Genomic DNA, 15,021 nt, shown 5'->3' on the forward strand with positions numbered 1-15,021 from the left:
AACAACTTCGCTCTGCCTGTGTTTGTATGGGAGGGGGCATAGTCAAGACACAGCTGAAATGGCCACTCCATGACGGGAAAGGTTTTTATTGTGAATAAGAGAGAGAAGCCATCCAGTGTCATCTGGAATTGACCAGAGCAGAGAGAAAAAGAGAGCAAACTGTACCTGGCTAGGGCTAGGGAAGTGGGGGAGAATAGTGGAGATAGTGAGGGATAGGGAATGGTAAGGATGCAAGAGAATAGCGAGAAATCGAGAAACTAAGCAGTAGAGATAGCAAGAGGGCAGGGAGATGGCAAGAGAGAGAATAGCAAGAGTGGCTGGGTTATAAGGAGGATGGGTAGCTGCGGGGAGGGAATTCTGAGAGCTAGAAGGAGTTTAGGGTAGAGGGGGAGGTGAGAAGAGCCAGTATGGGAGGCTTTGAAACATATAGGAAGTACTTGTGAGTAGGGACTGAGGAGCCTGGCCGCCAGCATGGGCTTTGATGCTACCACAAGTGCCTGTCAATGGAGGAGAGCCAGGTCCCTCCTGCCAGAGGCAAGGGAGGCTGCTTGGGGACAGAAAACATATTTCACAAGTTCCTCAGGAACGCTGGCTTTTATCTAGCCGCCAGAAATCCTTCTGTAGTGCAAGTGAGCTCATTTCTGTATATATGAGGGCCTGAGACCTAACAGTGTTATCAGAAATTGGGGGGTTGTCTCACATGTGACTAGGGAAGTTGGAGCCCCCCTTGGAGTCCTTAGTAGTGTTAATAAAAGAGTTTAAGAACAGGCACAGAAAAAAGCTGGAGGTCCATCTTATTAGTATTTTAAAGAAAACCCCCAAAGTAGGCATGCTGTGGATCTAGGTACTTGCCCAGTGGAGGGAGATAGAGAAGACAACCGTGCTGTTTGTTAACAGACACATGTAGGAAAAGCAGCTGTGTGGTAGCAAGGGGGTGTCAGAGAAAAAGACCCAGGGCGCTAGAGAACGCTTCCTAAGGGTTTGGCCAGAGTCCAAAAGAAAGAGACAGAGGGAAGGAAGAGGGCAAGTTACACGTTTCTGGGTCAGCGTTCAGGTGAGCAGACCTAACCGAACCTAGGAACTTCACAGAGAACAGGGATTCTGGGAAATAAAGACATAGTATCTCATTAAAGGAATGATTATTCCTCCCATATCATTTTCACGGCAAATGAACTTTCCTGAGAGGTGTTCCCTTGGTGAGGTGATTGGCTGGCTCTGGAGGTGGGTTCTATATTTATAACCGGAAGGAAACAGCTCCCTCTTAATGGGCCCCCAATGACAGCCGAAGAGTTGGATTTTCAGGATCCCCTCATCTTGTCTCTGACTCTGTTTCTCAGTTGGCTGTTCCCACTTTGTCTCTCCTCTGGTGGGTGAACTCTCTCCCTACCCCCACCCCCAACTCCTTCCACCACTTCCTGCCTATAATTTGTTGCCATCTGGCCTGCCTCTCTCCTCCCAATGAGCTCTGTTAGACTAATCTCCCTTCTTCACTCTGTGCTACTGGGTAGGGGGAGTTGCAGCTCAGGAGAAAAACCTCAGGGTTCCCAGAGTTCCAGCTCCTGGCAGCTGTGTGGCTCCAGAAACGTGAAGGTTTGGAGTGTCCCACCAAGGAGGGAAGCAGGGGTGTTATTACCTTTAGAACAGCCCGGGAGAGCACTTTGTGCATTGTGACTGTCACCCAGGGCAGTCTCTTCACTTCAGTGTTTGGCTTTACCCTGGCTACTGTGGCCAGAGTCTGTGTACTTTGTGACATCTCTGCCTGAAGAGCTGCTGAGGAGGAAAATTAACTCATCTTCAAGGAGCACACGAGCTCTGGCGGGCCTCTCCCTCCAGCCTCACCTTGACAGTAGGAGAGGCTTCGCCACGGCATCAAATGGCTGCAGTTAAGCTTCTGCAATTGGAAATCTTCTAATTGGCAAAGGGAATCCACAACCACGGTCCCCTTCATCAAATTCTCCAAAGCGTGAGCCAGGCCCTTGGACTTCAGCATCTTAATGCTAGTCTGCCTTTTTAGGTCAAGGTCACCAGTTCCCTTTAATGTCCTTGTGTCAAGCTTCAGGTGTTGGCCCCAGTCATGATTTGGCACTGACTGCCACAAGTCCCAGTGTGATTGATGGGGCCTTTGCTCAAGGCGAAAACCATTTCATTTGGACAGCCACGTTTGTGAGTTAGTCACAGCATGGGCTGACCTTGGACTGCTGTTTTTCAGAGGTGCTGCTAATACAGATTGCAGATAGCCAGCCATCCAGGGCAAAATCTTCCTCAGTGCACCTTGCCTCAGCTTCCACCAAGCCTGTATTCAACACAGGTTTTCGCAAAAACATTGTGAGAGCTGGAGAGATGGCTCAGTTGGTAAAATGTTTGCCTTGAAAACTCAAGGATCTGAGTTCAGTTCTCATCATCCACATTTAAAAGCCAGGCATAGTGGTATACTATTGGAATCCCAGCTCTTGGGAGGCAGCGACAGGTAGATAGATCCCCGAGGCTCACTGGCCAGCCAGCATTGCCTAATCAGTGAGTTCCAGGCTAGTGAGAGGAATGGGTCTTGTACCAGCACCTGTACGTATGTGCACCTGCACACACGTGTACACACACACACACAGCATAATGAAGAAGTCAGCGATGATGTGGATGCTCACTGGAGTGTTTTTTGTGTGTGAAATGCAGTCCCTCGTCAGGAGTATGTTAGGAGTACACCGGGAGGGAGTGCTATGTCTACACTCATGCTGTGGCATGATCTATGCTAGGGACCGTGTTTCCGTCTCTGGTGATAGCACTAGCTACCTTAGACCCCTTTCTTTGAATGCTTGTCATCAAGTTCTTTTGATTTTTGCTGGGTTCCATGGTATAAGTGGGTGATTTAAGTCTCACTCAAGGAACCAGAGTTCACAGAGCTGGAGGAGGCAGGGACCATAGAGTATGTGTGTGATTCTAGCCTGGAGTTGTTGGTCTTCCTATGCAGGCTGCCCACTATAATGAGACATATTCATACGGTGTAGTATTTACTGCTTTTCCTTGCTTTGTCTAGATGCTCCCTCACCTTCACTGCGTTCTCATGGAGCGGTCCTTATACTCGCTTGTCCCAGGCCCCAAACGGACATGGTCACTCTAGCTGGCTTTGCCCACAATGCTGCTGTGACTCAGAACACTCATGTACAGGAAAACAGCACTAATGTTCATTCACATAGGCTGGCAGTCAGTGCAGACATGCCCCTCAACCCTCACCATGGGCACGTGTCCTCTGTGGGTTGTAGATATCTGCTCTTGGTCATCCAGTCATACATGTTATAGGATAGATATGACCTCTTCTTTCCTTATGTTGGGATCCTGACACTAGGAGCTAGAAGGGCTTTCAAGAGGGGATTGGGGTACAGTAAGGTCAATAGGAGTGACTCTGAGCCACAGGACTGGGGTCCTAATAAGAGGTGGGGACCAGACACGGGGGACCTTGTGAGAACAGGAAGAAGACTCCACCTGCAAAGCCAATGAGATAGGAAGGACTCAGGAGGAGCCAGTGCTGGGACACCTCCATCTGGGACTTCCAGCTCCCAGGATGGGGGGCTCTGGATGTGTGCCATGTTGGCTCTGCTGCTGTGGGAACAAACTAATGTCATTAGGAGTTGTGGCCTTGTTGAATTAGGTGTGGCCTTGTTTGAGAAAGGATATCTCTGTAGGTGGACTTTGGGGTTTCAGATGCCCAAGTCAGGCCCAGGGTCCCTTGCTCTTGCTGCTGCCTGCCAATACGGATGTAGAATTCTCAGCTACCTTTCTAGCGCCATGTCTGCTTGCATACCACCTTGCTTCCTGCCATGATGCTAATGGACTACACCCCTGAACTGTAAGCCAGCCCCAGATAGAGGCCACAACTCCTAATGACACTCCCTAAGCATTCACAAATATAAGTCAATGGGTGCCATTTCTTATTCCACACCAGCACACCCATGGTTGTAGATCAAGATGTAAACTCTCAGTTGTCAGGGACCCCTACCCTCTCGGAGCACAAGCCGAATGAAACCCTTTCCTTTATAAGAGTTGCTGTGGTCATGGTGTCTCATCATAGTAATAGAACCCCAACTAAGCCTATGAGGCAGAGTGAGAGAGAGAGAGAGAGAGCATGAGCGAGAGAGAGAATGTTCAAGAGCACACCGGGAATGGCAAGAGTCTTTTGAAACCGCAAAGCTCACCCCAGTGGTGCACCTCCTTCAATAAGTTCACACCTCTTAATCCTTCCCAAACAGTTCTACCATCTAGGAACTAAGCATTCAAACACATGAGCCTGTAGGGTCCGGTTCCCATTCAAACCACTACAACTGTCACCATTAATCACCATCGCCATCACTGTCGCCACCACCTGGCAAGCCTCTCCAGAAAGAACACTCTAATTGACTTGCCCAGATGTGTGTCTCCTAGGTGATTCACATCCAGTTGACAAGTCAAGATTAAAGGTCAGCAGCAGGTGATTTACATGTTTGTTTCTTCACGCATGTGGCTGTTGTAACTGATCCCAGGTTAGGTGGCCAAGGCAACAAATGTGCTCAGGAGTCCTCTGGGCTCAGGTGTCTGAGATCAAGGTGCTAACGGGTATTCCCCAGGATGCTCCCATGAAGCGTCGGTCCCACCTCCAGTTCTGGAGCTTTGCTGGAGACCTTTATCTGTTTTGCCTTATAGAAACATCGCCCCTATTTTCTTCCGGAAGCGTCCATCCTATGCACCTTCTGTGACATTCACATTTGCCATCTCTACAATGTTACGGTATTGGGTCAGGCACACCCTCCTCCAGTGAAGCCCCATCTTAATTGACCACACCTGCAAAAACCCCATTTCTAAATAGATCACTGTCTTCTTGGGTGGCATAGCCCTTGGAAGGCATGTTGCTTATGGCCACATTTATTTCTGGCTGCCATGTGGTCGGAGTGAGGTCCAGAGTTTGACTGAGGAATCAACACACAGAGCAGATTAGTTGACTTGTCCAGCTGGTGGGTGGAAGACCTGGTCTTGCTGACCTCTGAACTCCTGCTCTTTCCAGTGTCTCCGTGTGTCAGCTCTAGGGCTTCCCAGTGCTGCTGCTGTGTTTCTCAGGGTTGCCTCTTGCACCAAGGAGGCACAGACTGGGCCTCGCCGCTCTGCTCACCAAATGGCAGTGAGTGCCAGTCTTTGTGTAACCTACAATGGCAGACAAATCCTCTGGGAGGCGGCACACAGCCCTGGGTCCCTCTAGGCACTTGCCAGTTGGCAGGTGCTTGTCAGCTCTGGGGAAGGCTGGGAAAGTGCTCTGTGATGTGGGTGTGAGGGCGCCTGAGTGGGGACGGCCCATCTGTGTACTGTAACCCGAATCCTGCAATGATTCCTGAACTGGGAGTGGTGACTTACCAGCAGCCTCAGGAGGCCGGATCTCTTATCACACTTTTGTTGTGTCAAAAAGGAAGGTTCTCACCTAGCCACATGGATGGAGGGGGGGGGGGGTCCATGTGGCTCCTCGCTGGAAGGAACTACTGGTCCCATCAGGTCTTATAACCCAGGAAGGGCAGAGGGTCACCATGAACTCAGCCAGTGACACCTGAGAGGGGCCAGCGGGAGCGTTCACTCATGTGTGGGGTGTCGGCTTCCCTGGCTGGGGCTGTAGCTGCTAGACCAGTGTTCAGGATTGACAGCAGCTGAGCCATTCTGCAACTCTGAGAACCTGGTGCTCAGTGACTGGATCCTGAAGGCAGCAAGGCCTTATGAACGCTGAGGCAGGCACACACAGAATCCTCTTGCTAAGCATTAATTCCAGCATCTTTCAGTCAGTGCTCAGCTCTTCCACCGTGTCTTTGCAGTAAGAAAGCACACCCCAGAACTCCTGCTATGGTAAACAGTAGAAACCAATTTTAACCCAACACACATGAGACATCTTGGTTAGACACGGACCTGGTCTTGCCTTGTCTTTCCTTGGCTTCCAAGGCGTGCCACAGAAAGCCACTGGGAACACAACCAAGTTGTCACTATTCTAGTTCTCAGAGGGGGAGATACATCTTTTGGAGTGTGGGTGATGGATTTGGAGGCCCCGTTGGTGCTGTTTAACCATTTAAGAAATTGCCTTTTCCAGTAATTGGTCTAACAACCACCCCGCAACCCTATCAAGTAGTTTCTCTTGATTGCCAGCCCTCACTCTTCAAGTGATACATATAGGTTGAGTTTTGGATTTTCCATTTTCATGTATGTGATGTGATGTACATGTATGCATGCATGCTTTCATATGTATGAGCACATGAGTGCCCAAGGTTGATGTCTAGAATCATTCTTGATTGCTCTTTCACCTTATTTAATGAGGCAGGGTCCAGGGGGTTTATCAATCAAACCCAGAGCTCACCCATATGGTTCATGTCACTTGCCAGCTTGCTCAGGAGGATGCACTGACTCTGACATCTGAGGCTGGAATTACAGGTGTCTGCCACACCTACCTGCCATTTATATGAGTTCTAGGGATCTGAATGCCAGTCTTCACCTTTTACCGCAGAGCCATCTCAGCAGCTGTGTAGTTCATACAGTTCTGATTTTCTGTTGGGAGACAGTGTTGGTGATGTGAAAGCTCTCATCCCTCAGGCCTCCCAGACAACATGTCCTCTGTGTCCAGGTTGCCAGAGAGCAAGCCATGCACACCACAAGTGGCACTGTCGTACAGGGGTTCCATGTAGGTGGATTGAGAATCGTGCACAAAATGATTTTATCTTCATCGGGATGGAATGTGACTTTTGCACAGATGTACAGTGTATCTATTAGGCATTAAGAACAAACAGGGAATCATGCAGTCCATCCAACCCATGTCCTGTGGGCCGCATGTGTCCCAGAACACCTGTCAATGCCTGAAAACAGAAGTGACATTTATTTTTCTTGCTAACGCTACTGAAGTTCTCAAACATGAACTTTGTAGATGGCAGTGTTGTGCCATTTGGGAGGACGTGTGGAAGTTTAAAAACATGTCATGATGAGGAATCTGAGTGTCCATAGATCTGGAGATTCAGAGGGGTTCCTGTAAGCCCCAGGATATCTTAGGGACAGCTATGCTGAGCTGAGACTCTCAATGTATGTTCCCACCACCACAGTACACTCGTGTGTGTGTGTGTGTGTGCTGGCGTGTGTGTATGTGCATATGATAATCTTGACCTTCGCCCTAGACTGGCTGCTCAGGGAGTCCTGGGGATTAACTTGTTACCTCCCAGTGCTGGGATTTTGTGTGGGTTCTGGGACTCCAGCTTAGGTCCCATGCTTCGATGGCAGGCACTTCATTGACTCCCAGCCTGGTTGATTTGCCTTGCTTTCCCCAGCCTCTCTGTCCTCGAGGCAAAGGCAAACTTTACTTTGGGGCAGAGAGGACAGGAACAGAAGGAGCAGGACTTCTTTGATCCTGTGCCCAGGTTGGTGGCTCTGATGACCTTTGGCATCCCTGACCCATGTCTCTGTTCTCCCCCACAGAAGTGCATTCGATTTAACCCAGATGCCACCGTGTGGGTGGCCAAGCAGCGAATCTTGTGTACCCTGAACCAAGGCCTGAAGGATGTACTCAACTATGGGCTCTTCCAGCCAGCCAGCAATGGGCGGGATGGCAAGTTCCTGGATGAGGAACGGCTGCTGCGGGAATACCCACAGCCCACGGGCCAGGGTGTGCCTTCCCTGGAGGTAAGTAGCCATATGTGACTGTGTGAGAGCTGGCGCTGTGTAGCCTGGGTGCAGCTGAGGGCAGCTCCTTAGCCAGGCCACTGTTTTGGATTAGAAAATTATGCACCCTGTAGTTAAAGTCTGGATCTTTGGACCATCCCTGTTAGGTATGTATGTGTGTGACAGGTACCTGATGGTGCTTCTTGGTGGCTTTGGGAATGTGGACCAGCAGTGTGATTAGCTTTAGACAAAAGCAAGTGCTGAGTTTGTGGCGGCATATGGAAGTGCGCAGGAGCAGGATGCAGGACTGCAGCGTTGCTGTCCAGTGTGGGCATCCTCCATCCTTGCACTGCTCCCTCCAGTTCCACCCTTTATATGCGTTCCTTGGAGTATGACAGGCTCAGAGGAGGTCAGGAAGGAGGCACGGTGACCTGAGTTCAGGAAGGTCATTCTACTCTGGGGCCCTCTGGTGTCGTTGTCCTTGTGAGACAGATGAGGAAATTGAGGCTGATGTGGGAAAAGTGACTAATTCAGAGGCACTTAGCAAAGAGAGGGCTTCATCTTTTCCTCTCAAAATCTCAGTCATGCCCCTCCCCTCAGCGTTCTTCCTGAACTCTCTGCAGTGTCAGGTCTGGGTGTCTGGGAGGAGAGGGCATGTGATAAAGCTGACGGCTGGGAAACCACGTGCCTGGGCGCGTTGTCACCAACTCCAAGCCCACTTCTCCGCTCTACAATGAAATTTCCAATCCCAAGCAGGCAACACCGTCGTGAGGAGCCACTGGGAGCCTCTGATCCTGAGCAGAGGGGTGCATGGGATGCCCAGACCAACTGAGGGCAGGTGGATTCCCACAGACTGGGATCTGGCAGGATGTGGCTACACTAGTGATGTGTCCGTCCACACATCTGTACCCGCTGTACCAGCTGGGCACTGGCTTCCACAGCTGAGAGGCTGCCCTGTGTCCTGATGGCTGCTGGGTGATGGAACTCTGGGGGGGATGGGCTCTGCAGCACAGATACCAGTGTCTTGGTTAAAAGTGCGGTGCCTTGTGCTTGGCGAGGTCACCTTTCCTCTGTCTAACCTATGTCTAACATCTGGTCACCTGCAATCTTCTACCTGTTTCCATGGCAGTTTCGCTATAAGAAGCGTGTGTACAAGCAGTCCAACCTGGATGAGAAGCAGCTGGCCAGGCTCCACACAAAGGTATGGGGGGCGGGGTGGGTAATCCGTCCTCCACCCCATCAGGTCACCTCTGATCCTGCCGTGTTGTCTTTGTCGGGCTCATTCCCTTGGGAGTAGCCCCTGCATACCCACCTGTGGGATGAGGCCAGGCTGGGGCATGCAGGTGGATGGCGCTGCCTCCCCATGCACATGGCTGGAGACCTAGCCAGACAGCAGTCAGCAAGGTGGCTCAGGGAGGCTGGTGGAGGCTGAACAGAGGGTTGCCACCCCCTGGTGCCCCAGAGAGGTCGAAAGGCAGCAGTACAGTGATACAGTGGGATGTGGTGAGGTAGAAGAAAGGGGTGCCTGCTGAGCGCTGCCTCTGGCCATAAGAACAGACCTTTAAAAGGCAGGAAGTGCTGGCAGCAACGAGAGGACAGTGCTATGCTAGCTAGAGGGCACTGTGCCTAATGAAGTCACAGTGAGTACCTGTGACATGCAATCCAGGCATATCAGTGAGACCACGTGAGCCAGGAGCATGCATGAAACTGGAAGCAGTGATCCTGGGGCATGTGGGTGGAGCCTGAAGGGCATGGGGTGGACCCTGGCTCCCCTTAGATACCCCTGGGATGCATGGTGCTTGCCTGCCGGTGGAGGGTGCATGTGGCTTTCACAATCCACCGGTTCCTTGTTTCTCAATGGATGCAGTGGGTTTCATTCTCTTGGCTTCTGTTAATTTTTAAAAGTTAAGTTAGTTCCTTGACAGTCGCATGCTGAATAAATGCGTTCTCCTTGCTCTACAGTCCTCTCTTCTCTTCCCCTCATCCCTTTCAGCCCCCATACTCCCTGCCAATCTCATTCCTTCAGGGCCATCTGTATGACCAGTGGGTGAAGTCTATCCACTGGAGCCTGGTGGAGTCATCAGTGGATTCATGATTGAAGCCAGTGACTCCCCGATTTCCTTGAATGTGTCTGCAAATAGTGCAGCAATGAGGGGTTGGCCAGAGCCCCTCTTCCATCTATGCCTGACTATTGACAGACCCACTGTTGTCCTGACCCAGTGCAGGCATCCACAGCTGAGTTCAAGGCTGCAATGTCTGTGCCTTCCCAGGAGATGGCACTGTGCAGCCCTTCTCCCTATCTTCCAGCTCTTACATTCTTTCCTCCCATTCTTCCATAATGTTCCCTGAGCCTTAGAGGAGATAGTGCTGACGTCTCATTTCGGGCTGAGCAGTGAACACTTATTTTCAGCAGCTGTGCAGTCACAAGGAAGAGGGGCTTCTCTGATTAAGACTGAGAGGAGCATTATTTGTGCAGTGGTTCTCAACCTTCCTAACTCTGCATCCCTTTAATACAGTTTCCCATTTGTGGTGAACCCCCAATCATAAAATTATTTTCGTTGCTGCTTCATAACTCTAATTTTGCTACTGTTATGAATCATAATGTAAATATCGTTGTTTTCCGATGTCATAGGCAACCCCTGGGTCATTGCTCTCTAGGGGCTTGTGACCCACACTGGTTTATGGGACCAAATGGATAACTTGATGCTATGTCACTTTAGTAAAGCTATAGTATTTCCTTCCTAGGGCTGGCGACTGCCCCTACCATGTGTTTTTGGCATAGTTTACAGCATTAGGCTTGGATTCCTACTGTAGAGTGGGCCTCAGAGCCACCCAGGGAGTGGTTGGTTATTCCCATAACTGTTATGCTACTATGGTTCTATTGCCCAGAAGATTGACGTCATGGTTCATAGAATTTATAGCTGGGAAAGACCGTTGGTGCCTTATCTCCCCCTAGATAAGACGATTTCATAACCTTTTAGAATCATGAAAGCTAGCTGCCTAGGAGGAAGTGCCCAGCTCAGGTCCAGCTTGATTTCTGGGTATCATGCAACAAGCCGAACCATCTCTTCAGCCCTAGGGTCTCTTTGTCTAGTTCTGATTAACAACCAAGACAAAGGGCAACCACCTGTATTGTTTTCAGGGCCTCTATGGCCTCTCTGACCAACACTGTTTTAATTTTTATGCTTACATTATCCATTGGTAGCTGGCAGATGTGCATCACTTGGCTCCCTGTCCTTTGGTATATCCCTCCCCACTGTCCTTGACTTCTCAGCTGTGTTCTTGCCTAGTATGGTCCAGGCTTTTCTTATGTATTTTCTGCCCCGATCCTGGAATCCACACGGATATGGCTGACCCGGCATCTGATGATTTCTCTGTTTTTATTATTGCTGCTGTTATTAAATGTGTAGATACAAATACTTGTGGATTTAAAGAAAAGTGCCCATGAGACAAGGTTTAAATGACACTCCAGGTTTAGGACATTTGTTCCAAAACCAGACTGTAAGATGTTCAGATGGGAATCCAGCCCATGGAAGGTGCCTGGAAGGCCCAGGCACATCATCAAATGAAAAACCACAGTGCTTCTATCCTGTTGTGGAAACTGTGAATTGATGTGAGGGTGGGACCCAAGAGAGATGCTGGGCTCTTCCGGATCTGTGGCCAGGCTACCAGGTTTGGGGAGGCTGAGGTTCCATGGTGACCTGTGCGATCTCCTGAGGAATGGACTAGGTGTTCCCCAGGGCAGGTGTTACTGTTTTTGCTCTGGGACTAATGGGGTGGTGTTCAGCAGTCTCCTTTTTACATATGAGACCTCAGGCACTTCCTTTCTGGGAGTGGAGTGGAGGGTCTGAGCGGGGCCTGGAGACTATAAGTTGTCACTCTGCCCCAGGTGATCGCTCTCTTCATGGGAGAGCATCTCGTCCCCAAATGTGGAACCCGCTCCTGCTTAAAAACCATAGGAAGAATGGTGTTCCTACAGCTCCAGAGCTCTTGGCTGTCTGACATCACAGTCAGAATTTGGATTTCCTGGTGTCCAGGTTATGGCTGTCAGTGGTGGTAGAATGAGCTCTCTGGGAGCTATGAACCCCACTCATTGGGGCTCCACCCTAATGACCCAGAGATCTCTAGTGCCATTATTCAGGGATTACAGTTGACTATGTGCATTATGGAGGGACACACATTGAGACCTTGGTGCAGAGGTGGTGAACAGCTAGGTTTCTGAGACTTTCATCCAGGACAGGCCCATGATGTTGGCTGTGTGTTGACCTCACTCTCGGTCCCATGTGAGTCTTGGGGTCAGAAGTGCCCTGCACAGAGGAGACCAATGCCTCCTAGTGAACAGTCTTCTCTTAGTCTATAAAGATTCCCCCTCCTTTCTTCCTTCCTTCCTTCCTTAGACCAGGCAGTCCAATCTGGATTTGAAATCACTAAGTAGCTAAGGATGACCTTGAACCTCTGATCCTCTGACCTCCACCCTCTGAATGCTGGCACTAGCGGCATGCACCAGCATACTTAGTTTATGCTGTACTAGGTTTAAGCCTCATACATGCCAGACAAGTTCTCTGCCCACTGAGCCACACTCCCTGCTCTTATAAATATATTTCTTTCACCAAGTCATTTCTGTTTTATTCTTTACCAGACCAATCTGAAGAAGTTTATGGACCACACTCAGCATCGCTCAGTGGAGAAGCTGGTCAAGCTGCTGGACAGAGGCCTGGATCCCAATTTCCATGACCTGGAGACTGGAGGTGGGTGGCCATGCAGGAGGTCTTCATCCTACTCTTGTGAGGCGTGCCTCTGGTGAGGCGCGAGTTCAGGTTGCCGTGACTCTTCATCTTTCATGCTGTCCTGGCTTTTTATCTGGGCTTTGAAGTGGCTCCTCATTCATGTAACTTCTGATCTGAAGGCCCGTGTTTTTCTCCTTGCTCTCTGAGCCTCCAGCTCGATGCATGCACACAGTAGGTGCTCTGTGCATAAATGTTAGGAAAGGGGGAGAGTGAATGGATGCTATACATGTGTGGACTGTTGCCTGTTGACCCCGGGGTCTCTGGCAGAGCCCCCTAGCTGGATGTGCTAACCAGCAGCACCGCAGCATGTGTGAGGGCTTTCCCTTTGCCTGGGTGCAGGCTTTTTCACAGACAGGCAGGTAGGTGCTCACGCTTGTCTTGTGCTCCTGCTGGATGCTGAGTTCCTTAGGCTTGAAATCTTGGGAGAAAGCTGCACAGGCAGGGGAGAGGGCTCTCAGCTCTGCACTGCCAACACTTGGTCTGACTTCTTGCTGTGGGGTAGACCTCGGCTTTGTGGGGTGCTGCCATGGCCTTACTAGAGGCTAGTAGCTTCCCCAGTTAGGACAACCCAAAGTGATTTCCCGTATTGTTAGTATCACCTGGTTTCACTGGGTGGAGGTTGGCCACAGCCCTGATGAACACTGTGGCCGTGGGATGACATGGCTGAGGTGGCAGGCAGAGGGCAAGGGACTCTCCACAGCAGCTTGGGTCTATTTGGCTTGGTGTGTTATCTGGGAGATGCAGGAGATACTTGACCTTAGTGGCAGGGTACTTTTACCTCCCTTTCCTCCTCTTTCTCTCCCTTTCCTAACAGGACAACCCAAGTCCACTGCTGGCTCCCACGTGGCTTCTTGTCACACCTCAAAATTACCATGCACACAAAGATATGGAGGTGTCTTATACAGTGTGGATGTTGTTTGTCATTTGGGGCAGCCTGACTGCCCCCTTAGGCTGAGGTGGCTCCCACACAAAGATATGGAGGTGTCTTATAAATTGTGGATCTTGTTCGTCATTTGGTGCAGCCTGACTGACCCCTTAAGCTGAGGTGGCCCCCACTGGGTGCAGGTCTAGCTGGCATAGCCCCATTTTAGCCCTGATGGGGGGCTGGATCGCCTCTTTGCTCCTGAGTTTCTTTGGGTTTATCTGTGAGCAGCATGAAAACTGGGAGAGGGCTCATTTCTGAGGATGAAGATGGCATCTAAGATACCACGAGAAAAACTCATTGGTGGCCCTGGCTAGGGGACCTGAGAGGAGGTCATGCCTGGAAGAGCTGGCCCTAGCCTGAGGTAGAAGCTCCTTGGGAAGAAGGTGGTGTTTATGTGCATTGTGGTGTCAGGATGCCTCCCAAGACCTCAAGAGTCCTGACCTTATACTGTCTGGTACCCACTTTTATCATGGCTGTATGTCAGTTATTCTCATCGTGTTTGCCTCCTGAAGGGAGCCACAGCTCCTTTGCCCCCATCCCCTTTTGCATCAGTGTCTCTAGTTCTGGGTTTCGAAGCAGCTGCCATCCCAGGCCAGACCCTGACTGGACTCCCCAGTTGACACCGACTGTTTTGAAGCAGAGGTTGCATGTGGAGCCTTCTCTGAGCCCCACCTGGAGCTAGAATAGAGGCAGTACTGATGGGCAAGGAGCTGGTACTTAGAGAAATTCCAAGAAATTCTATGCCCTTAGCACTGAGTAAGAGGACCCGGGAGTGCAGAGCCCTAAGCCCACAAGTGGTTATTATTCTGTGTTCTCTAAAATACGGTCGGCCTTGTATCCGTGGGTCTCATATTCCGTGAAACTCCTGAGCCAACCACACATGGATTGACAAAAAAAAAAAAAAGTGTATCTGTCCTGAATTCATTCAGACTTTTCTCTCCTGTCACTGTCCCCTAATGAAGCCGACTGAAACCTACTCACTGCTCAATTGAATCCATTGGTCTTAGAATGATCTAGAGATGATTAAAAGTAAAATACGACATGGCTTTATCGAAGGGGCTTGTGGTGCCCCTTTAATCCCAGCACTTGGGAAGCAGAGGCAGGTGCATCTCTGTGAGTTCAAGGTCAACCTTGTCTACAAAGTAAATTCCAGGATGGCCAGAACTGTCACAGAGATGTACCCTGTCTGAAGAAAAGGAAAGAATAAGGAGGAGGAGGAAGAGAGCGAGGAGAAAGAGGAAGAAGATCATCTTCACATCTGTGGGACTCTTGGCATCCCAGGGGCCCTGGACCCTTGTCTTCCGTGGATACCAACATACAGCTGGGCATCTGCAGCTCAGTCTGGAGGTTAGCTGATAAAAACGAGCAAACCAGGAGAAAAGCAACCGATATGCTAAGTGGTTCCTGGTCAAGGGCGGTTGTTCTAGGCTCACCAGCAAAGCCAGTACCAGCCAGAGGGGGCTGCAGAGTGCAGCAGACATACGGTGGGGAGCACCATTCTAGAAACCCTCCCTTACCTTACCTACAGAGGGCTTGGGGTTTGGGGTTTGACAGAAATCATTATTTGTAGTTTTGTTGTTGTTGTTAGTGGTGGTGGTGGTGGTGGTGGTGGTGTGTGTGTGTGTGTGTGTGTAGGTGCTGGTGTAAGGTGTCTATGGAGGGCAAAGGGCAACC

At 50.3% G+C, this 15,021-nt stretch overlaps 1 protein-coding gene across 7 annotated transcripts in view; it reads left to right on the plus strand.

The window, feature by feature from the left end:
- Shank2 (SH3 and multiple ankyrin repeat domains 2) overlaps positions 1–15,021 on the plus strand; it is a 433,832-nt gene that overhangs the window by 65,090 nt on the left and 353,721 nt on the right. For all 7 annotated transcript variants that reach the window (XM_038318246.1, XM_038318236.1, XM_038318225.1 and 4 more), the window contains exons 4-6: positions 7,453–7,656; positions 8,765–8,836; positions 12,275–12,383. In XM_038318246.1, the coding sequence (XP_038174174.1) occupies positions 7,453–7,656; positions 8,765–8,836; positions 12,275–12,383 (385 nt within the window). The remainder of the gene's footprint in view (positions 1–7,452; positions 7,657–8,764; positions 8,837–12,274; positions 12,384–15,021) is intronic.

Source organism: Arvicola amphibius, chromosome 1 (assembly GCF_903992535.2).
Source record: "Arvicola amphibius chromosome 1, mArvAmp1.2, whole genome shotgun sequence".
NCBI classification, from domain to species: domain Eukaryota; kingdom Metazoa; phylum Chordata; class Mammalia; order Rodentia; family Cricetidae; genus Arvicola; species Arvicola amphibius.